At 39.6% G+C, this 24014-nt stretch overlaps 2 protein-coding genes across 3 annotated transcripts in view; one reads left to right on the top strand and one right to left on the bottom strand.

Annotated features, from left to right (window-relative positions):
• Positions 1-7243, top strand: part of AKTIP (AKT interacting protein) — a 15384-nt gene extending 8141 nt beyond the window's left edge. Inside the window, exons 3-11 of one of the 2 annotated variants that reach the window (XM_040498026.1) lie at positions 234-348; positions 1895-2100; positions 4173-4237; positions 4325-4425; positions 4924-5012; positions 5090-5188; positions 5281-5388; positions 6213-6273; positions 6440-7243. In XM_040498026.1, coding sequence (XP_040353960.1) covers positions 307-348; positions 1895-2100; positions 4173-4237; positions 4325-4425; positions 4924-5012; positions 5090-5188; positions 5281-5388; positions 6213-6273; positions 6440-6547 — 879 coding nt within the window. In that variant the 5' untranslated portion in view covers positions 234-306 and the 3' untranslated portion in view covers positions 6548-7243. Of the gene's footprint in view, positions 1-233; positions 349-1894; positions 2101-4172; positions 4238-4324; positions 4426-4923; positions 5013-5089; positions 5189-5280; positions 5389-6212; positions 6274-6436 lie in introns of both variants that reach the window. The other variant, XM_040498025.1, reaches the window with a different exon arrangement.
• Positions 7244-7303: 60 nt separating this feature from the next.
• RBL2 (RB transcriptional corepressor like 2) overlaps positions 7304-24014 on the bottom strand; it is a 56533-nt gene continuing 39822 nt past the window's right edge. Inside the window, exons 18-22 of the mRNA XM_040498023.1 lie at positions 20887-20958; positions 20126-20231; positions 19318-19523; positions 18065-18229; positions 7304-8776 (exon numbers count right to left, since the gene is read on the bottom strand). Of these exons, the coding sequence (XP_040353957.1) occupies positions 8606-8776; positions 18065-18229; positions 19318-19523; positions 20126-20231; positions 20887-20958 (720 nt within the window). The 3' untranslated portion in view covers positions 7304-8605. The remainder of the gene's footprint in view (positions 8777-18064; positions 18230-19317; positions 19524-20125; positions 20232-20886; positions 20959-24014) is intronic.

Genomic DNA, 24014 nt, shown 5'->3' with positions numbered 1-24014 from the left:
AAAAAAAAAAAAAAATAGTAATAATAATAAAACTGGGAAAGAAATTGGAGTCAGAAGAGTGAGGAGGGTATTGAAGGAAACTTTCTGAAGACTTTGTTCCCTTAAATTTTTATAACTATTACGTGATGTTAGGTTGAGCTTCTATTTAGAGTGTCAGATTTAGTTCTTAACTATTCTGGAAGTCTTAACTGTTGGTGTTGGTATGTTTCTGTGTTTTCCCATCTCATCTTTAGGTAAAGTGACTTCTGAGGACCGAAGAGTTTGATGACACAAGACCACTGAATTTCTTTGTTTGGAGTCCACGTTATGAACCCTTTCTGGAGCATGTCTGCAAGCTCTGTCCGCAAAGTAGGTGTAGTTGATAAATGTAGTGAGGAAACCTATTCGAGTCGAAGTAGAAGTCAAAATAGTTCGTACCAAGGTTGACTATAATCTTAACAAAATTGAATTGCCTGCTTTCCTGGTTTTAGGTTGTACTTTTTTTTTTTTAAGTTTATTTATTTATTTTTAGTAATCTCTACACCCAAGGTGGGGCTCGAACTCACAACCCTAAGATCAGGAGTCACATGTTTTTCTGGCCCAGCCAGTCAGACACCACTAGGTTTTACTTTGAGAAATAAGTAGTTAGCTGATTAAAGTCAGTTTCTGAGACTGAGATCATGGCTCAAATAGAAGACAATTCTTGTAATCGTAATTCTAAGATTATTTTGACTTCGGTTATATTTACACATGATGAAATTTGTGACACATTATGGTAGTCTTTTTACTTAATCTGCAGGATTCCATTAGAGAAGCCTTGAGAAAGACCTGTTCACCGTGCTCAACTCAGACTTGCGGGCACTGGTTTAATTTTTCCAAACAGAATGTCTATTTTTAAATTGCAAGAACAGTACGTTTTATGAAAGCTTAATGCAGACAAAAAGAGAATGAATATAAGCCATAATTCCACCTTTAGGAGACACCACCATTAATCATCTTTTTTTCTATGGACACGATATCCATTTTTAATGAAGCTAATTAAAAAGCCTCTGGCTGTACTTGAGCCAAGGAAGTGCCTATGAGGTGATGGTTTAATCTCTGATTCATTTAGACCTATGTCTTTGACCGGCTGACAGTGTATGCTGACAGGGGATAGCGCACACGTGGTTCACATCCATCAGAGACAAGATCAGAATCAGAGCAGCACAAGTGAGAGCATAGAGTCACTCGTTGTTTTGAAGTGAGGTGCTAACATCAGGTGGTGACTGGTTTCCTACTACTATTGAGCTGCTTTGCACCTGACCTTCTACAGCACCTAAGAGCCAGGGGACTTTCTAGTCTTGTACAGTTGTCTGTTTGCTAAGTAACCCCTTGCCCTGTTTTTGGGGTCCCCAGAAGAAACCATTTCTTCCTGTTTCACATAAATCCTGTAAATAAATATTGGCTTTATTGTTTTTATAGGATGTACAGCTTTAAAAAAGTTTTCTGTTGCTTTAGTCTTCCTTCAGTTTTGTTTTCTAATGGTTGGCCTGCTCAGAGGACTTTCAAGTCACCTTGATCATGGTGCTGGAACGTCCTTGTGAAAGAGCCATTCCAGCTTTTAAGTCAAGGATAAAAGTGCATCACATGTACTCTCATGGTTTAAGAATCATACTAACAGGGGTGCCTGGTTGACCCAGTTGAGTAAGTGTCTGACTCTTGATTTCGGCTCAGGTCATGATCTCACGGTTCGTGAGTTCGAGCCCCACACTGGGCTCTACGCTGACAGCACAGAGCCTGCTTGGGATTTTCTCCCCCCCTCTCGCTGCCCCACCCTGACTTGTGCATGTTCTCTTTCTCTCTCTCAAAATAAATAAACATTTAAAAAAAGAATCATGCTAACTAACAAATGTTCTCACCACTTCATCTTGAATAGCGATCAGATGGTGAAGAGAAGGCATTAACAGGGGACGTGGTAACCAGCCCTCCACGCGCCGCTCCAAAGAAACAGCTACCTTGTATTCCCAAAAACGCTTTGCCCATTACTAAGCCTACATCCCCCGCGCCAGCAGCACAGTCCACAAATGGCACACATGCTTCTTATGGACCCTTCTACCTGGAATACTCTCTTCTTGCAGAATTGTAAGTACTTAAACTATTCGGTTAAATTTTGAATGACCTTTGAGGATGAAAATGAAAATTATTCTGGTGCACTCTATAAATGGCTGCGTGGTTGAATCTTAAAGCTCAAATGCATTACCCTCCAGTATCAGGTAAATAAGATTTAAAGGCAAACGTGGGGGGCGCTTGGGTGGCTCAGTCAGTTAACCGTCCGACTTTGGCTCAGGTCATGATCTCATGGCTCTTGAGTTCAAGCCCTGCATCAGGCTCTGTGCTGACAGCTCAGAGTCTGGAGCCTCCTGATTCTGTCTCCATCTCTCTCTCTGCCCCTCCCCTGCTCATGCTTTCTCTCTCTCAAAAATAAATAAAACATTAAAAAAATTTTTTTAAATAAAGGCAAAGGCAAACGTGGGCTTGCATTTCCATGTCTGTTTTGGAGAGCAAGAGGAAGAGACTAAGATTAATAAGCAGGTCAGGAACTGAGTAATTTAATTTTGGTGTTCCTTTATATGAAGTGAGGAAGTCCCCTCCTGCACAGGTGCTTGTAGAGAGCGGGGCAGCGGGAGGGCAGCAATCTGTTCTTCCTTGGGTCAGTTCCAGCTGGAGGCGTGTGCTTCACTGTGGTGGCCACCTCCTAAGAGGCATCCTGACTGGCTGAGGCGAAGGTCCCAGTCAGAGGGTCAGGGAATCAGACCTTAGGAGTCAACAATTGAAGGAACTGGAACCACTACCTTAGAGAAAACTTAGGAGGTCCTCGTTAACACTGCCTTCGTGTATTTGAAGGCCTGTCGTTAGAAAGGGGGTTTGAGTTCTGCTCTGTGACCCACAAAGACAGAAGTAGGCAGTTACAGGGGAGTTCGAAAGATTTGGGCTTCGTGCAAGTAAGAACCTGACTGAGGTTGCACGTCTGTCACAGGCGGAGAGGAGCGCGGCCACAGAGGGCCGGGAGCACTGGCCGCGCCTGGCCCGCCACAGGGGCTCACACAGCGTTGGGTCTGCTCATTTGTTCCTGGGGCCAAAGTATGGAGAATGAATTCTTCACTTCTGTCATTTTTAAGTCCCTTTGTACAGCATCCCCACACATTCCCTCACTGTACTCGTGTTGTGTCACGGTCAGAGGGTCTGAGGCCCCAGCACAGTTGGCGGAGTGTGATTTGGTGGCAGTGGTCCCTTCAGCTTTATAATGGAGGCCTTGTGTTTGAGGCTGGAGCGAGTCGGACAGGCCTCCATTGTGGCCTCAGATCTGCTGTCTGTATTAGAACACAGCGCGGCCTCACTGTGGTACACGCATCTGCCAGCCCTACTGCTGTGGACACATTGAAATTTTAGTGACTTAAAATGGAGTAACTACTCAAAAATGTTAAAAAAAGAAGCGTGATGGCAAGTAGGCAATAAGAACAGTCGACTGAGGTCCCAAAGTTATTTCTGTAACAAAATTCAGGCTTGGCGGGTGAAACACATTCAGGTGTCTGCGTGGTGGGGTCAGTGTAGGAGTAGAGGATAGCATGAGCACCTGGTATCGATGCCTGCCTTCCCCGAGAACACTGCACATGTAAGCACGGCCCTCTGCCACGAAGACTGGGGTTGAGGCCTCAGTGACGGCAAGCCTGTGCGATTTTTCTTTTTAATTACCTAAAACCGTGTTTCAAATGGCTTTTGAATGTGTGTGGGTGAAATCTGTCGTCCACAGTCACAAAAGCAAGAACTGTACTCTCTCATTTACCGAAAATTTAATGTCCAGAACTGAAACCAGGTTGTCTCGTTCAGAATTACCTACCAGCTGGTTTCCAAGATGATGTTTTGGAAACGCTGACTTCTGGGAGGAAAACTTGGATCTTTGTGTAACCTTGTTTGGCTTGACGTTCTTAGTCCGGGGCCCTCTCTGACTCCTTGTTTCTCTGTGAGCTTGAGTTATAAAGCTGGGGAATGGGCCACAGTGTGGGCCACGTGAGATCGTGGTGACGTGGCTTGTGTGTCAGGTGTCAGCTGCCCCTCGAGGGACTATTCCTTCTCTCGAAAAGTGAATGTAGGGTTGTTTGATATGTGTGTGTCGTTTCCTTCCGTACAATCTCATTGTTCTGCTTCTGTCTTAGTACCTTGGTTGTGAAGCAGAAGCTCCCGGGGGTCTACGTGCAGCCATCTTACCGCTCTGCATTAAGTAAGAAGGATTCACTCTTAATATGTAGCGTTTTTGGTTCCTCTGACAGAAACTTAGGCCTCAACTGTTTTTTATTTTTTCCTACAGTGTGGTTTGGAGTAATATTCATACGGCATGGACTTTATCAGGATGGTGTATTTAAGTTTACAGTTTACATCCCTGATAACTACCCAGATGGTGACTGTCCAGTAAGTAAGAAATCAAGTCTGGCTTCATTTGTTGGGTCTGAGATGGGGGGGGGGGGGGGGCTTTAAGGACTTGCAAGATTTCTTGGTTCTTTTCCTGAGCTCGTGATTTTATGATTTCAGTTTCCTAAAATGTTTCGTCTACTCCGTCAACTTTCAAGGGAATTTTTGTGCTTTGTTGTTATCTTTTGCCGTGCCAGCCCCTGCCATGAGCTTTCCTTGTTTCTCTGCTCAGGGTGTGCAAAGGAGGCTGGGAGCTGTGCTACAGCACCGACTGTGTGCATGGTGACCATTGTGCTGTAGCACAGTGACTTTTTACCCCCTTGCTTGCAAAATAGAGTTTTATAGGAAAATGGTGGAGGTTGTTAGGTACGCCTCTTGAGGCAGCTCTCTGACTTAAAACAGCAGGACTGCCTTGCCTGAAGTTCCCTTTACAGCTGTCTGTATGGGTCTAATAAGCTCCTTGCTTCCATTAAAGGACACATCTCTCTTTAAATACAGCACTTGGTGTTTGATATTCCCGTCTTTCACCCACTCGTCGATCCCACCTCAGGTGAATTGGATGTGAAGAGAGCATTTGCCAAATGGAGGTTAGTAAAGAAGTGTTTGCTTTGGTGATCTAGGTCAGCAAGAAGGTGCTTCAGTAATCATACATGTCTCTCTTCAGGCGGAACCATAATCATATTTGGCAAGTTTTAATGTACGCACGAAGAGTTTTCTACAAGATTGATACAGCAAGCCCCCTAAACCCAGAGGCTGCAGTCCTGTATGTTACTCCGCTTTGTTATTTCAGATAAATTTGAAAAAACAGCTAAGTAGACTATGTTGGTAACTTTCTGATTGAAACTTTTAACACAGGTATGAAAAAGATGTTCAGCTTTTCAAAAGTAAAGTGGTTGACAGTGTTAAGATGTGCACTGCTCGTCTGTTCGACCAACCTAAAATAGAAGACCCCTATGCAATCAGGTAAGTGGTACGTGATCTAGATAAACTGCACTTTGCCATCTTGTACTTCCATTTTCCAGGTGGTTGTAGAATGAGGATTTGAAGGGAAAGTGTATAATCTGTTAGCCTACAACCTTTATAATTTGTTGGCAACTCGATTTCTGATACCTCTTGGGCTTTCCCTTAAATAGAAAGCTTTATATCGACTGGCATATCGTGCCAATAGCAAGCTATTTAGTGACTTTGATTTCCTAAGGATGTTTGTAATGTGCACGTTCAAATCCAGACTTTTCTTTCAGTTGGCAGTTTTAGCTGGAGCCCAGCTGCCGTATCCCCACTGACATTCAGGTTTGGGGAAAGGAGGGAAACTGAATAGTGTTAATCATGTGTTCCTTCAGCACTATGATATTTAATCTTGGAAGCGTCTGAAGTATTGAGAACTGAGGAGTTCGTGATTTCGCTCTTTGGCAACAGATACTGCTGGGAAGGTCGCGTGGCACAGTGGTTAAGGGCTTGTGTTCTGCAGACCGCATGCTTGGTATTTGTGCTTACTGGCTTGGGTGACCCAGGGCAATTACTTGGTTTTACTCCTGCGCTTTCTTCACCTGTAAACAGCAGTACTTCAGAGGTGGCTGAGAGACTGAGATGAGCTAACCCATGTACAGGGCTCTATAAGGGATAGTCATCCTGTGAGAGAAGCATTTGGATGAACATCTAAAACTTACATGTTCGACACGGGTTATCATTCCTTAAGTTTTGTTAAGGGGACTGGCTTCAGTATTAAAAAATGGATGTTATACATATTTAGTAAATCAGAGCGGTTTAGTATTTTTCTCTTCCTTAAGCTTTTCTCCGTGGAATCCTTCTGTACATGATGAGGCCAGAGAGAAGATGCTGACTCAGAAAGTAAGTGCATAACCATTTTTGAAATAGTGAATTGTTTCCTCTCTGAAGGTCTTCATTGGAGACTACTTATCCTAAATACAAATAACATTTTGGGAAATGGAGATTTTGGCACGGTACAAACTCCTCAGGCGTATTTTTAATGTCTGTTCTTGATTATGCCTAGAAGAAGCCGGAAGAACAGCACAATAAAAGTGTTCACGTTGCTGGCCTGTCATGGGTAAAGCCTGGTTCGGTGCAGCCTTTCAGTAAAGAAGAGAAAACGGTAGCAACTTAAGCGCTGGCGAATCCGGTGCCCCGTGCACTTTCCTGCCGGATGCGGGCCTGGTGAGAGCTGACCGGTGGCAGAGGGCCGCTAGAAGAGTAAAACTGTGCGAACAAGGACTGCTGTCTGTGTCCATGGATGCTTAGGTTCTAACAGCAAGTTTTGGAAACCTCTCTTTAAGTAATGCATTACTTCTGTCAGAAGTGTCTTTAGGGTGGTTAACTAGTTCAGTACTCCAAATTATTGGGGACCTCGAGGCTTAAGTATTTTTCTGAATATAATGCTAAAGGTAAGTCACATTCATTTACACTAATAGAGTAGACAGTTGGGCGTGCTATCCAGTGGCTTTACCCCCATGGTTTCAGTTGTACATATGTTAGGACGCGGGAAAGAGGTAGAGAGAGAGCAGGTTCCGTAGCTTATTAGCACTTGTAAGTGGAAGATCATCTGAACCTCAGTCTTCAGCCTACTGTCTCCCTGATTTACCAGCCCCTGTCATCACTGAGGTACATGTTAGGTGAGGGAGAGGAAACCAGAACACTTGTTCATAGTGGTTTATTTGTTTTTTGTTTTTTTTTAAGCAAATTACTTACTGTATTTTTATGGCAGGAGGGAGAGAAAGTGTTAAAACGGTTTCTAATGAAGTCAGATATTTAAATGATGAATGACTAATGTGTTTTGTAGAGACAAAATAAACCAATAAATGATTGCTCTTTGTCATTTATGCAGGAAACTAGCTACCCCTTTCTCAATATAACTAAACAAAGATTAATTTATAAATGCTTTATTGAAAAATACACTTATTTTCATATAAAATTACAGTAGCAGTAAGTATCTTGAAGAGGTTTTATAAATATTTTTGCAGACCACTATTCTAACTGAACAGTGTAAGTTCCATATTTCTTTCAGAGCAATATGAAGTTACCCAGTAACTTGGTTTATACTGATTCAATTTACAATTGAATTTTCTCCCTAATAAGATTATTCATTCAACTTTAAAACTGCTGGAACGATAGTGATTAATAAAGGTATATAGAGATAATTCAACAGCTGTTAAATAACATTTCTAATTTTTATAAATGGTACTATGTACTAATAAAAACCTAAATTCTCCAACCTATTTTTTAAACTGCCAGGAACATACCCAAAGATCTTTTATCACCTTAATAGACACGTGTCTTTCAGGATAACTACCTCTTAAAGAAGAGGTCAGAATTTTTCATATTCCCTTGATTTAAAATTCAACTTGATTTAAAATCTTTACTTAGCCAACTGATCCCTATTAACAACAAAACACTGGAGAATTAAAAACACATGCCCAAAGGCAGCTACTGGGGCTTTAACAGTTTAAAAAAAGTACAAAAGCATCAAAGATGATATTGCATGTTTAGCCTGGAAGTTTTGTACTTAATAAAGTTCACATTATAGAAAGTGCCATCGCAAATATACAGCAAAATCTGGGTTACAAAACCATGCTTTTTACAGCCCTAAAGTGCCACTTCTTATACAAGTTCACTCACACATTGCACACCAAACAACCCAGCACTTCCCACACCACCACACCTAAAGGGGAGAGGGAACAGTTACACCATGGGAACAGGAGACTGGGGTAAGAATCTAGGGCCTCCAGATCGGGGCTCTTGCCCTCTGTTGCAGGAATGCCAAAACCTCCCACTCCCACCAGGCGTTTTGGGACAAACACCTAAGTTTTTGTTTTGCTTTTCGTGAGGGCCAGAAGCTGACCATGAATCAGGTGGGAAGGAACCGAAATACAGTCCCTCTGTTGGAGCACATCCACAGAGACCTCTTACACAGAGGTGAGCACGCTCTGTTCTCTGCAGCTCTTGTAAAAGCTTTGCCGAAGAGTTAAAAAAAAAAAAAATCCACATTTGGATTCTAAGCAGTCTTGATGGCAAGCACTGAGTGGTAGGAAAAAGGCAGCTGGGATGAGTAGAAATATCCAAAGAGGATACTGGAAGATTAGGAAAAGAGCCCCATACTCGAGCATGCATTAAATGGTGCTGCTGGACAGGGTTTGTGAAAAGATAATTTCAATACAACAGACTAACCTCAGTGAGAACCTCGGTCATTAGCTACATCTTGGAGACGGCGTAATAAGGCAGAGTGATTTTCTGGGCAAATTCTTTTTGCGGGTGATTCACTTCCATCTTCCAAAAGTATCCCTCTCTTTTTGGTTGGAGTTTCTCCTGTCCGTATCATACTGTTAATTTCTCTCAGTCTCTAGAGTGGGGAAAAATAGATAACAAAACTTTAAAATGCTAATAAACATAGTTCGGTGTTCAGTCCAAGAACCTTCGAATGAAGAGCTTACCTTCAAGAGGATGAACCTCTTTATAAAGAAAAGAACTAAGCCGTATATCCTTCCGATTTCACCCCTCAGCTGGCTGACTCTCCTGACTACCTGGGTTGGAGGGCAGAGTGTTTCTATTGTGGACAAGCTCCAGGGGTGATTCTGATGTACACTTTTCCAAAAGTAAGAGATTGCAAATTTGTGGGTTTTGTTTTGTTTTTTTTTTTTTACAATAGGGAGCACCACCTTGCTATGCCATATTTAGTCAACTCCCTACATCTCCATTGTCCTAAGGCTTTTTTTTTTTTTAAGTTTGTTATCAAGCAACAGAGACAGAACGTGAGGGGCAGAGAGGGAGACACAGAATCGGAAGCAGGCTCCAGGCTCTGAGCTGTCAGCACAGAGCCTGATGCGGGGCTCGAACTCACAAACCGCGAGATCATGACCTGAGCTGAAGTCGGTCGCTTGACTGAGCCACTCAGGCGACCCTCTCCATTGTCCTTTTTAAAAAAATAGTGTAATTTTACACTGTATTATGCCTTTTTTCAGTCCAGTGTTATGCATTTAGCAGCTGTTCTCAACTGGAATTTCACAGGACAAGTAAGCCTTACTTCCCTCAGGCATCCATTGTAGGTAATTTATTAGTATGATCTAGAAGGTACTCCCATCCCTGGGAGAATAGAGAAAAGTTAGGCAAATTATTTTCTGTGCTATGTGGTGATCATGAGGAACCCTGATTGAGAGGACCTACCAGGATGCCAGAGAGACTGGACCGACATAGAGTGCCTTCAGCATTGTTTCTCCAAAGGCCCAAAAGTCAGTTACCACGTCATTTTCTGGTAGTTTGTTGGTTACAGATTCTTTTTCACGTGTTACTTCATTGTCCATGTTTCCTTATGGAAAATATACTCTGGTTATTCACCTGTGTTTGTTACAGGAAACCTCAAACAGGAAAGTAGGGAGAAGAGTGATGAAATCCTCCCATGGCCATCAACCCACTTGACCAGTTCTGGCCAGTCTGACTTGATCTACATACCCTCATTCATTTCCCAGTCCCCCACACTGTTTTAAAGCTAATCCTAGACATATTTTATTCATAATATTTTATTTTGAACAAATTTTTCTGACGCTTTAAAATCACATGTTCTTTATTAGTGTGTGCACCTTCTCACCTTCTCAAATCTTATCCATCTTAAGAAAGCTTTCTTTTGACTTCTACCCTCTTATGTTCCTAATCTCTAGTCTACCGTTTCGTTGAATATTCCTTAAATTGTTAATTGTATAAATGTTATTTGTATATAATGAATACATTATAGGATATATATTACACAGTGTACAACTGTATAACTTAATACACATAAGATAATACATACCATACATTTATATTATATACTAGTGTTAAATATATTACATATAATTTATATATGATACCCAGTATCTCACAATCACAATTTTATACAATATGTACATATTTAAAACACAAATACTGATTACAAAAAATTCATACAGCATATGCCTAGATTTGTCCTCACCCAATTCCCAGGATAACTACTATTATCTTTCACTGAACAAATCAGGGAACTGTATAGCCTTCAGCTCTTTAGGAATGCTCTCAATACAAATGTAATTACGTGGTTTTTTTGGGAAAAAAAATGAAATGGTATATCTTATGTGCTGTTTGGAATATTCAGTCAACATTTTGTCTTTGATCTTCCCATATCAGTATATATGCATCACATCTCTTTAACTGCTATACAGTATTTTACAGTATGTCTGTATCCTAGTTTAATCCCCTATTGATGTATTATTTTCTCCCAACTGTTTAAAAATGTAAGCAACGTAATAATATGCAACAGGCTGTACCAATCCACTGAAACTGCCCTGACAGGTGTCACTGATTCCTAATCATTCTAATTTTGTGTGGTATTCTAGAATTCTTTTCTCATGGTCGTGTAAACGTTAGGATAGTACAGGTTGGTTCTAGACTCAAGGTACTTTTTTTCTTTTTTTTTTTTTTAGTTTATTTTGGCGGGGGGGGGGGGAGGGGGAGGGTGGAGAGAGAATGATAATGAATCCCAAGCAAAGCTCCACACCATCAGCACGGAGCCTAATGTGTGGCTCAAACTCACACAAGATGGTGACCTGAGCCGAAGTCTGATGCTTAACTGAGCCACCCAGGCACCCCGACTCAAGGTACTTCTGATCTCAGCTCTTGTCTATCAAGTCATCATGACAAATGTTTCTTTAACCAAGACTAATTTTGCTATTTAATGGAGAAACTCCTAATTCAGTGCTAAAATTTTTTTTTTTTAACTTCCCAGGTGGTGATAGGACAGTCACTGATCTAAGTGCTTAACATTTTTTTTCACAAAATGTCATTTTTTAAAGCTTTACATATAGTAAAATTCATCCTTAAGCATACACTTCTGCATGTTTTGACAAACGTATGTAACTACAGTAAGTTTCTTTGTTCCAAAAAGTTCCCACACTGCTAGTTAAGCTACTACCCCCACACAAACACTGATGATGTTCCCTGTCCCTATAGTTTTGCCTTTTCCAGAATGTCACAGAAGTGAAACCCTATAGTAAGTGGCCTACTGAATCTAGGACTTTTCACTTAAGCACTAATGCATCCAAGGTTCATTTATACTGCTGAGTTTATCAGTTTATTCCCCTTTATGGCAGGCAAAGGAGTTGCCCCTTATTGGGTGTACCACAGGTTTGTTTATCCATTAGCCAGCTGGAGGACATGGGGGTTGTTTTCCACTTTTGGGCAATTAGGAATAGTCCTAAACATTCATGTACATGTTTTTGTATGAGCCTTAGGTAAACACCCAAAAGTGAAATTACTGGTTATATGGTAAGGGGATGTTTATAAGAAAATGCCAAACTATTTTCTAGGTGTAACAGCTATGCTGTATCGTTTCACACTCTCACCAGCAATACATAAAAGTTTCAGTTGTTCCACATCATTGCCAGAATTCATGTTATTTTTTAGATTTGGGCTAATGGATAAAGCATGTCCAAGTCTTTTGCCTAGTTTTAAATTTGGTTGGTTTCCTTTTGAATTTTGAAAATCCTTTATGTTTTGTAGATACAGATAAGAGGTATGTAAAATTTTCTCCCAGCTTGTGGCTTTTTTCTATCTTTTAAAAGAGCAGATATTTTTAATTTTGATGTAGTCCAATTTATCAGTCGTTTATGGATTGTGCTTTTGATGCTGTTATCTAAGAAATCTTTGTTTATACCATGTTCACAAAGATTTTGTTCTCCTATGGTTTCTCCTAGGAGTTTCATAAGTTTTACATTTAGGTCTGTGGTCCATTTTGATTCATTTTTGGATCCGGATGCACAGTATGGATGTAGGTTTACTATTACTGTATGTGGTTACCCAGTTGTTTAGCACCATCTGCTGAAAAGGCTGTTCTTTCTCCGCTAAATTACTTTTGCACCTTGTTGACAATCCACTCACCATGTACGTATGGTCTATTTCTGGGTTTTATTCTGTTCTGTCGCTCTGTATGTCTCTCCTTTTACCAATACCACATTGTCTTGGTAACCACAGCTTTATAGTTAAGTCTTGAAATCAGAGAATGTAAGTCTTCCAAATTTTTCAGAATTGTTTTAATTATTTTAGTTGCATTTTCATATACATTTTGGAACCAGTTTGCTACCTTACACAAATAATTCTGGGATTTTGACAGGAATTGGGTTGAATTTATAGATCAAGTGAAAGAAAACAGACATCTTGAAAATGTCATCCAATTCATAAACATGGTATTTCTCCATTTTCTCCATCTTTCTTTAGCCACTGTTCTGTAGTTTTCAGGATATGAATCTTGTACATCTTTTGTCAAGACTTACCCAAAGCAGTTTTTAATGTTACAGTGCTTTAGAAAATTTCTACTTCTCACTTGTTGCTAGTATACAGAAGTAAATTTGATTTTTGTATATTAGCCCTAGAACCTTGTTAATCTTACTAATTCCACTAACGTTTTTTAGATTTTGTGATTTTTCTATGAAGAAAATCACGTTGTGTATGGAAGACAGCTTTATTTCTTTCTTTTCAGTCTGTATGCCTTATTTATCTTGCCTTATCATATATGACCTTGCATATGGTTATAATGTTGAATAGGAATAGTGAAAGTAGATATCCTTGTCCCTGATCTTAATAGTGGACAACTGGGGTGCCTGGGTGGCTCAGTTGGTTAAGCAACTGACTCTTGGTTTCGGCTCAGGTCATCATCTCAAGGTTCATTGGATTGAGCCCCACATCAGGCTCCGTGCTGAAGTGCAGAGCCTGCTTGGGATTCTCTATCCCTCTCTGCCCCTTCCACATGCTTTCAAAATAAATAAATAAATAGTTAAAAAGTAATTTAAAAAAAATAGTGGAAGACTGAATGCCTTCTAAGTGTATTGGTAGCTATAGATTTTTTAGTATGTATTCTTTATCCAATTAAGTTCCCTGAGAGGTTTTATCATGAATGAATGTTGTATTTTGTCAAATGTTTTTTCTTCAACTACTGAGATGATTTATCATCTTCACTTTTTAGAAGAGTTTGTATAGAACTGGCAGTACAACTGACTTCTGAACATGGGTTTGAAATGGGTCCACATACACATGGCTTTTTTTCAATAAAGTACATTTTCTTTTCCTTACGATTTTAATATTTTCTCTAGTTTATTATAATACAGTATGTAGTATATATACAAAATCTGTGTAAATCAGCTGTTTTTATGTTGTTGGTAAGGATTCCCATCAACAGTAGGCTATTAGTAGGTACATTTTGGGCGAGTCAAAAGTTATACACAGATGTTCCACTCCACAGGGATAGGATGTCCTAACCCCCCATGTTGTTCAAAGGTCAACTGTATTTCTTCCTTAAATATTTATTTGGTAGAATTTACCACTGAAGCCATCTGGGTCTATAGTTTCCTTTGAGAAGAAGTTTTTATGTTACAAAATTCAGTTTAATAGATAGAGGGCCATTGAGACTACTTGTTGACTGTGCTCTGGAAGTTTATGTCTTTCAAAGAATTGGTCTATTTCATCTGCATCATGCATTTATCGGCAAAAAGTTATTGCCGATAAATATAACCTTCATTATATTCTCAATATCTGTAAGAACTGTACTGATAGCTCTCATTTCTGATATTAGTAATCCATCATTTCTTTTATCCTCATTAGCACAGACGGATCAATTTTTTTAATCTTCTCAAAAAAAACCCTAGTTTTTAGTGGTCTTAAAATATACAAAGTCATCTATTTCATTGATTCCTGCTTTTAGTTGCGTGGGGTGAAATCACAGGTCACTAATTTGAGACCTTTCTTCTTTTCTAATATGAGTATTTTAGTCCTATAAATTTCCCTCTCTTAATACTGCTTTTGCTGCTGCATCCCACAAATTTTGGTAAGTCAAGTTTTCATTTTCAAAATACTTTGTAATTTTTAAAATTTCTTCTGTGACTCATAGAAATATGCAATTTAGTTGCAAATATTTGGGGTTTTTCCAGGTATCTCTGTTACTGATTTCTGATTTAATTCTGTTGTGGTAAGAGTAAATACATTATTTGAATCCTTTAAAATTTACTGAGACTTGTTTTATGGTCCTGAATGTGGTCTCTCTTGGTAAATGTTCCACATGTGCACTTGATGCTATTAGAGTGTTCTAGAAATGTCAGCCAGTCTGGTTGTTCACTTCTGTCTACTTGTTCTGTCAATCATCACAAAATCTTTTTTTTCTATTTAAGGATTTTATGTCCTGTGCTGGGAAATGACTTTATTGCTGATAATGACATGAAAGCTGGCGTGGCTGCATTAGTTAGTGTCAGTACAGATTACTTTTTTTAAAAACCACTTCGGGGCGCCTGGGTGGCGCAGTCGGTTAAGCGTCCGACTTCAGCCAGGTCATGATCTCACGGTCTGTGAGTTCGAGCCCCGCGTCAGGCTCTGGGCTGATGGCTCAGAGCCTGGAGCCTGTTTCCGATTCTGTGTCTCCCTCTCTCTCTGCCCCTCCCCCGTTCATGCTCTGTCTCTCTCTGTCCCAAAAATAAATAAACGTTGAAAAAAAAAAAATTAAAAAAAAAAAAAAAAAAAAAACCACTTCATTGGGACATAGTTTCCATACCATACAGTTCAACCCCTCGAGGTACACAGATCTATGGCTTTCCCTGTGCTCCTAGAGTTGTGCAGTCATTATCACATTTCATCGTGCAGTTCATTGTGCAGTCATTTCCACGCGTGCCCAGTGACAGAAGCCCTCCATCCCTCCCAAAGCTAGGCAATCACTAATCCACTCTGTGCTTCTATAAATTTGCCCATTCTGGACATTTCGTAGAAATGGTATCGTATAGTATTTACTTATCCTGTGTCTGCTTTCACTTACCATAATGTTTTCAAGGTCTATCCCTGTTGTAGCCTGTGTGGTACTTCCTTTTTATTGGAGTAATATTCCATGGTATGGACATGCATTTTTTTTATTCGTCAGTTAATTGGATATCTCAGTTATCATCCTTTTACTTTAAACTGTTTGTGACTTTATATTTAAAATGGGTTACTTATAAGCAGTAAATAGCTGGGTCTTGTTTTGTCCAGTCTTAAAATTTTTGCCTTTTAATTGGTGTATTTAGACCATTTACATTAAAAAAAAATTTTGTTTAATGTTTGTTTTTGAGAGAGGCAGAGAGAGACAGAGCGCAAGCTGGGAACAGGAAAAGAGAGAGAGGGAGACACAGAATTCAAAGCAGGCTCCAGGCTCTGAGCTGTTAGCACAGAGCCCGACGTGGGGCTTGAACTCATAAACCAAGAGATCATGACCTGAGCTGAAGTGGACCGCTTAACCAAGCCACCCAGGTGCCCCTAGACTATTTACATTTAATTGCTATTTGTTTGTTATTTTGGCCTTTTGAATTGGGTATTCTGACTTCTACTCATTTTGTTTCAGTTAATTCTAATCTAAATGGAATTTATTTGGTTAGAGGGTGAAAATCTAACACAGGCATACTTTTCTTTATTGTGCTTTGCAGGTAATGTGTCTTTTGTGGCAACCCTGAGTTGAGCAAGTGTATCAGTGCCATTTTCCAACAGAATTTGCTCACTTTGTGTCTCTACCAAATTTTAGTAAATCTCTAAATATTTCAAACTTTTTCATTATTATGGTGATCTTTGATCAGTGATTATGACTCACTGCTCAGATAAATGAATCTTTGGTTAGCATCTTTAAATTAAGGTATGAACTTTTTTTTTAAGATATAATGCTATTGCACACTTAATAGACTGTGGTATAAACATAACTTGTATATGCACTGGGAAACCAAAAAATTCATCTGACTGGCTTTACTGTAGTGGTCTGGAACTGAACCCACAGTATCTCTGAGCTGTGTATCCCTTCAACTGCTTTTAGGGCTTTGCTGATTTATGTTTCCAGCGTTCACAATCCCACTGGCAATATCACTGGAATTAGATCAAACTTATACAATGGCTGGAGGAAACTTTACCTTTTAAATATTTGGTCTACTAAACATTAGTGTGTCTTTGTTATTCAAAGTTAACTGATTTTTCTACAAGGGATAAGATTATTCCAAGGTATGTTAATACTGTAGTAAAAGTTTTTTCATTTTCTAACTTTTTATTTTTTTAATGTTTGTTTAATTTATTTTTGAGGAAGAGAGAGAGAGGGAATGTGAGTGGGGGAAAGGCAGAGAGAGAGGGAGACAGAATCCCAAGCAGGCTCCATGCTGCCAGTACAGAACCCAACATGGGGCTCAAACCCATGAACTGTGAGATCATGACCAGAACCACCCACACGCCCCCCTCCAACTTTTTATTTTAAAAGAAAAGTTGGAAGAATAATACATTGAACACCCTATCATCAATCATTAACACTTTACCACATTTGTTCTCTCTGTATAATTTTTTTTTAGTTGAACTATCTGAAAATAAGTTGCTCACACCGAGGCAGTTCACCTGTGCCTACTTTAAACATATTCTCCTACATGGGGCGCCTGGGTGGCGCAGTCGGTTAAGCGTCCGACTTCAGCCAGGTCACGATCTCGCGGTCCGGGAGTTCGAGCCCCGCGTCGGGCTCTGGGCTGATGGCTCAGAGCCTGGAGCCTGTTTCCGATTCTGTGTCTCCCTCTCTCTCTGCCCCTCCCCCATTCATGCTCTGTCTCTCTCTGTCGCAAAAATAAATAAACGTTGAAAAAAAAAATTAAAAAAAAAAAAACAAAAAACTAAAAATAAACATATTCTCCTACATAATCCAGTACTATCATCAATACCAAAGGAATTTAACAGAAATTTAACATTCAACTCCCCCATTAAGTTTTCCCACGTGTCCCCAAAATGTCCTTTTTACTGTGCTTTTCTGTGCAGAATCCAAAGATCACGTACTGCATTTGAGTGTCCTGTCTCGTGCTCGCTTTGGCAGCACATATACTAAAATTGAGTGTCCCGTCTCTTTAATCCTCTTCACTCTAGAACACTACCCTCCCCCATCTACTCTCTCTCTTCATTATACTGACATGTTTTTTTTGAAGAGTCGAGGCCCTTTTTTGTGTGTGTTTCTTTCTAAGCAATCTTTATGAATAAGAGTATTGCATCCGGGCCTTTAGGAATGAACTGTCCTCCTAAACCCAGTACACGTGATTCCCGGTGCCTCAAGGACACTGTGTTCTTTCCCTGTTCTCCTGCTTCCTGGATACCCCTTCCTTCCACACGTCAGCACCTTGCTAACTTTTCTTCCATCAAGGTCTGATGCAAGTTTCTCTCCCCATCGCAGACAGAGGCAGATGCGGCCGCACAAATCGGCACTAACAGGACTAGCACACCACACTGTACAAAACGTCCACTGCTCCCCTTAGACAGAGATGCTACCTGTCCCAGAAATAGATATTCAATAATCAGTTTAGAAATTCAAGTTTTCTTAACAAAAATTTGGAATTTTAAATGGAGTAAAAATCCCCAACTCCAGATCTACAGCAGAGTGAACTGTAAATACACAAACAGGAAAAGGAAGGAATGAAGATAAATCTAAATCCTTTACTCTATTTCCAGCCTTAACGTGTCCCCCAAACCCCTGATTTCTGCTTTGCTGGGACCGACTTTTCCCTGGTAGCTCCCATCACTCATGGGAGTGCTGAGTGTTTTCCATCAACCCCAGTTCTAGCATCCTAGGCATTCTGGGGTTAGTAAAGGCCAAGATTTATGTTAGGCTCACCTTTGAAGGACTGTTGCTGAAGTAATAGAAAATCTTTTCTCGAGGAGAAAGCATCGTTTCATTTTTATGTGGTGAAATGTAGATAGGATGATTTTGAGATAGCTGTATTCGGCGAGGAGAGCCTGTCCTGACAAATGGATATGGAGAGAGAGGAGGAGCATCCATCTGTTTGGGGGAGAAAAAGTCAGCATTCCTAAGAAAGGTAATGAAATTTCTAATCAGGTATTTTTTATGAAAAACTTAAAACATTTTTTATTTAAAACTTTATTTAAAACAATTTTTTTAATTTTTTTTTTTTTTTTTTTGAGAGAGAGCAAGCAAGGGAGGGTTAGAAGGGGGAGGGGGAGACAGAATCTGAAGCAGGCTCTGAGCTTTCAGCACAGAGCCCAACGCAGGCTTGAAACTCACGAAATGAGAGATCATGACCTGAACTGAAGTTGGACGCTTAACCAACTGAGCCACTGAGGTGCCCCTAAAAATGGTTATTTTTACTGAAAGAGTAGAGAGATATAATAAGCCAGTAGCTTTATGAATGGCAAACAGTAATTATTAGCAGCAACAATTACACCTAAAGAAAACCACCCAAATAACATGTAAGTGCTGGCTTTGTGCCAGTCACTGTTTTAAGCATTTTTAATACATTATAGCATTTAATCCTCAGAGCAACCCTATAAACTAGGGATTACTCCTATTGCCATTTTATATATGAGGAAACAAAAGGCAGGGAGAAAGCTAAGTAGGTTGGGCACCTGGGTGGCTCTGTCAGTTGAGCATGGGACTTCAGCTCAGGTCATGTTCCCTTGGTCCCTGAGTTCAAGCCCCACGTCAGGCTCTGTGCTGACAGCTCAGAGCCTGGAGCCTGCTTTGGATTCTGTGTCTCCGTTTCTCTCTGCTCTTCCCCCTCTTGCACTCTGCCTCTCAAAAATAAACATCAAACATTTTTTTAAAACAAGAAAGCTAAGTAACTTGGAAGGGCACCAGAGCTGATCGGTTTTGGACAATATGAATGCATGCAGTTTCTCTCTTGTATTACATTACTTTGTAGGGAATCCAAATACCATCTAATTCTTGTTTAATGCTTCACAATAAAAGAAATTCTGTTGGTTAGGCATATGATTTCTGTTAGAGATTTCCTCAGCTTTATTTAACAAATGAATGATTTGTAAGACCAGTTTACATACAGAGCAGCTCAACCTATGTGATTCCTCCTCCCTCACAGGTGAAGAAAGTATGAAATAATCCGTCACACTTACTACGTTTGCTTGTGAGTACTTCATGGCAAATGTTTTAATTTGCTTTATGTAGATATTGTTGTAGAAATGAATGAGGTCTCCCCTCTCCTCCTCCTCCATGTCACTGTTGGCGCCTGTGAGGCGAGTAGGTGTAGGAGGAGCGCTGCTGGGCTGTGGAACGGGCAAGGTGCTGCTGGACCGCATGACGGGACTGGAGTCTCTGCTGGCTGCAGCGGGTAGAACACAGGATGATAAACAGACACTGCTCATGCAGCTTGTTTTTAAAAAGAAAATTCAGGAAGATAAAGGCGAATAGCTACCCTCTGTACTTGTTTAATGGCAGCCAATGGGCACTCTCTTCTTCATCCCAGGGAGAAAGCACAGAATATTAAGTAGTAACTTGACCCCCTGCCATGAATGTAGTAAAAGCTTCCGGGGTAGTTTTCGTTAATAAGTTACACCAAATTTTCTAGGACCTGTGCCCTTCATTCAGTGATACAAATCAACAATTAAGGGTGGTATTTCCATAGCATGGTTTCAGTTAGCATGCCAGATGCTTCTGGAACTCAGGCCAACAAATTCCTGCTGGAAACCTTGTCTAATTTCCCTGGAGAAAAATGTTACACACAATGTGCCTCCAGGCTATGGGATGAAGGACAAACAACTTTGCCACTAAATTCAGAATTCTGTTTATTGTTAAGTTTTTTGCCAATATTTTCAGTTTCTCTAGTCATAATTCCATTTAGTAAGCCTCAGTCTCTAGGCCTAAAAAGTGAGAAGCTCCTAATGTTGTCTTTGTTAAGTGTTCATAAAGATCTTAAACACTTACTTCTGTCTTTGTTTAGTTCCGTTGGAGAATTCTGATGGCTTCTGCTGTCACTGCTGCCAGAATTTCTTCTTTTCCTTTTCCCTTTTATCAAAACACTTCTATACACCTTTAGAGAGACCACAAGAAGGAGACAGATTCATCGAGCATATCCTAGATGACCTTGACCTGTTCTTTAAATCTCACAACAACTCCATTTGGTATAGTTGTCCTCCTCAGGGAGGTTAATAAATGCAGCTAAGATCAAAGAGCTATTAAATAACAGGTCCAGGACTTACATTAGGGCCTGTTTGGCCTCAAATTCCAAATACAGGCCTATAAAAGGATAATATAAAGAGCAGTGCTATCACCCAACCATGAAATCAAGTTATTCTAGGTCAAATACAAAGATCCTGCACACCTATCCTTTGAAATAAACGAGCAGCATTAAAGGTAAAGTGAGCTTTATCTTTAGCGGAGCTAAACCAGCCTACAAGGTGACACAGAAGCTAAACAACTTCCTCAACTGACATCTATCCTGTGATTATCCGAACTAAGAAGAAATCAAATATTTCACCTCATCGTTTGGAGAAAAGAGGGCGTAAAGTAATCAAGATGGGAAGTTGTCTGTCCATAATTAAAGAAGATTAAAGAAAAGACTTTCTTAAAGTAGAATCTTAGTTTTTATTCTGGAAAAAAAGGGCTTAGAATCAACTGTGGTTAATTTTTTATACTTATCAAACACTTTAAGCTTTATTTTCAGCCCTGAGAGAAAATATAGTTACCTGGCTCCGGGCTTGTGGCTGAGTCCTATAACAACGCATAATGTTCTGGAAGGACTTGTCTTCTTTTGTGACCTGGCAAATAATGAGAGTATCCTGAGAGAGAAATTGACTTCAAGCAAAATATTTTGAAGAGCTCTGTGAATCTGCTCCCCAGTGAAAGTGGTGACAGTCATATAAACAAACAGCCATTTCAAGTCTCTGGAAATGGTCCTAAGGGCATATAAAAAATGAAGAACTACTATTCAAGAAAACCTATTAAAATTCAATACCAAGACAGGGAGTAAGTGGTATCTGAACAAAGACATGTACTAAAAAAGTACAGTTAACAAATGAAGAATTCACCACAGGGACAAAACAGATTTAAACTGGCAAAGAAAAAAGAATTAGCAAACTTGAGATAGGCTGTGCTATCTGAAGAACAGAGAAAAAGGAAGGAGGAAAAATGAACAGAGCTTCAGGGAGCTGTTACATTCAGCAAACATACACAGGAGAGAAGCAGAAAAAAGGTTAAAAGAAATAAAGGCTCAATCCTTCCCAAATTTATTTAAAAAATAGTAACCTATATATCCAACAAGTTCTAAGAATTCCAAGTGTAGGATAAATGCAAAGAGATCCATACCCAGACATATGGTGAAAATGCTGAAAGCCAAAGGGAGAAAATCTCGAAGGCATCAAGACAAAAAACAACTTCTTGCTTACTAGGAAACCCCAATAAAATAACAGGCAACTTCTCATCAGAAACTATGGAAGCTGAGAGACAGTGGAATGTGCTTAAAGTAAAAAACTAAGAATTCAATGTCCAGCAAAGTTATCTTTCAAAAATGAATGAAAAATAATCTCAGATAAAACAACAGTGTTAGGTCTGCTAACAGACTTATCTTACATGAAATACTAACGGTTTTTTAAACTAAAAGCAAGTGACCCCATGCGAAGCCTAGTGGCTCATTGGTATAGCACACAGCTCTTGATCTCAAGGTTGTGAGTTTGAGTTCCACATTGGGTGAAGATACAAAAATAAAATCTCAAAAAACAAAAATAAAAAGTGACTTCAGTAACTCAAACACACATTTAAAAAAAATCACAGGTAAAGATAATTATGTGACTGTAAAGACAGGATAAAATCCATATATATTTCTCCACTAATTTAAAAAGCCACTGTATAAAGCAATACATAATTAATGTATTTTTGGACCTAAAGCATACCAAGATGTGATACATCTGCCAAAACCAGCACAAGAGGAGGAGGAAAGCTGTACTGGGCTAAGGAAATGACTCCAGATGACAACTTGAAACCACAGGAACGAATAAACAGAATCAGAAATGATAAGATGAATATAACAAAACCTATAAATTAAGTATACTCCTTTCTTCTCTCAGTTCCTTAAAAGTCATAGAATTCTAAAATGACAATGTAATTGTTGGATTTGTAACATTTATGGATGTAATATGTATCACAATATATCACAAAAGATTAAAAGGAAACAGCTATATACAAATAACACCTCTGTGGGGCGCCTGGGTAGCTCAGTCCGTTGGGCGTCCAACTTCAGCTCCGGTCATGATCTCACAGTTTGTGGGTTTGAGCCCCGCGTCGGGCTTTGTACTGACAGCTCGGAGCCTGGAGTCTGCTTTGGATTCTGTGTCTCCCTCTCTCTCTGCCCCTTCCCTGCTCATGCTCTGTCTCTGTCTCTCTGTCTCTCTCTCAAAAATAAACATTCAAAAAAAATTAAAAAAAAAATAACACTTCTGTATCTCACCAGAGTTAAGTTAGTATAAATCTAAAGCTGATTTTGATATAGTTAAGATGCATATGTAGGAGTGGGGAAATTGGGGAGATGCTGGTCAAAGAGTACAAGCTTCCAGTTATAAGATGAGTAAGTTCTGGATGAAGCATGGTGACTATAGTTAACAATACTGTATTTATATACTTGAAAATGGGTAACAGTTGATCTTAAATGTGAGGTGATGGATATTAACTTTATGGTAACTGAAATGCAATTACATATACATGTATCAAATCATTACATTGTACACTCTATGGTATACAACACTTATCTCAATAAAACTAGGGGGAGAAGGAGGGAGGGAGAGAGAGAAAAGATATGTATATGGTAAGCCCTGAAGTAACCACTAAGAGGGGCTCCTGGGTGGCTCAGTCGGTAAGCGTCCGACTTCAGCTAAGGTCATGATCTCATGGTTCGTGAGTTCAAGCCCTGCTTCAGATTCTGTGTCTCCCTCTCTCTCTGCTCCTCCCCCACTCACACTGTCTCTCAAAAATAAATAAACACTAAAAAAATTTTTTAAAAAGTAACCACTAAGAAAATAATTTTTAAAAATGGAAAAAGTCACTACTGAAAAAAATGCTATATCACAAAATATTCATCTAATGCAATGAAAGTAGTAAAGGAGGAACAGAGGATCAAAAAGACACATATAAAAAGTAAAATGACAGTTATAACAATAACACTAAGTGTGACTGGATTAAACAACACAATCAAAAAGCAGACACTGTCAGACTGGATTATAAAAGATATCTAGGGGCGCTTAGGTGGCTCAGTCCGTTAAGTGTCCAACTTTGGCTTAGGTCATCATCTCATGGTTTGTGAACTTGAGCTCCATATGCTTGGGATTCTGTCTCTCTCTCTCAAAATAAATACATAAACTTAAAAAATAAAGAGATCCAACTATACTCTGTACAAGAAATATACCTTGTACAAATATACCTGAGGCGCCCGGCTGGCTCAGTCGGTTAAGCATCTGACTTGATTTCGGCTCAGTCATAATCTCATGGTTTGTGGGATCAGGCCCTGCATTGGGATCTGTGCTGATAGCACAGAGCCTGTTTGGGATTCTCTCTCTCCCTCACTCTCTGCCCCTCCCCTGCTCTCTCTCAAAAATAAATGAACTTAAAAAAATACAAATACATTTGAAAGAAGGATGGGAAGAGCTATATTATATATAAACAGGAACTTCCAAAAGGCTGGGTGGCTATGCAAATATTACACTACAGACTTTAGAACAAAAAGTAAAAGTTCCTAGAGATATAGAGCAACATTTCATAAATGATAAAAGGGTCAATCCATCAGGAAGCTATAACAATTGTAAACATTAATGCACCTAATGACAGC

Source organism: Herpailurus yagouaroundi, unplaced genomic scaffold (assembly GCF_014898765.1).
Source record: "Herpailurus yagouaroundi ecotype Mexico unplaced genomic scaffold, PumYag 190, whole genome shotgun sequence".
In the NCBI taxonomy this organism is placed as follows: Eukaryota; Metazoa; Chordata; class Mammalia; order Carnivora; family Felidae; genus Herpailurus; species Herpailurus yagouaroundi.
The sequence above is the reverse complement of the archived record's forward strand: the minus strand, read 5'-3'. Positions and strand labels throughout refer to the sequence as shown.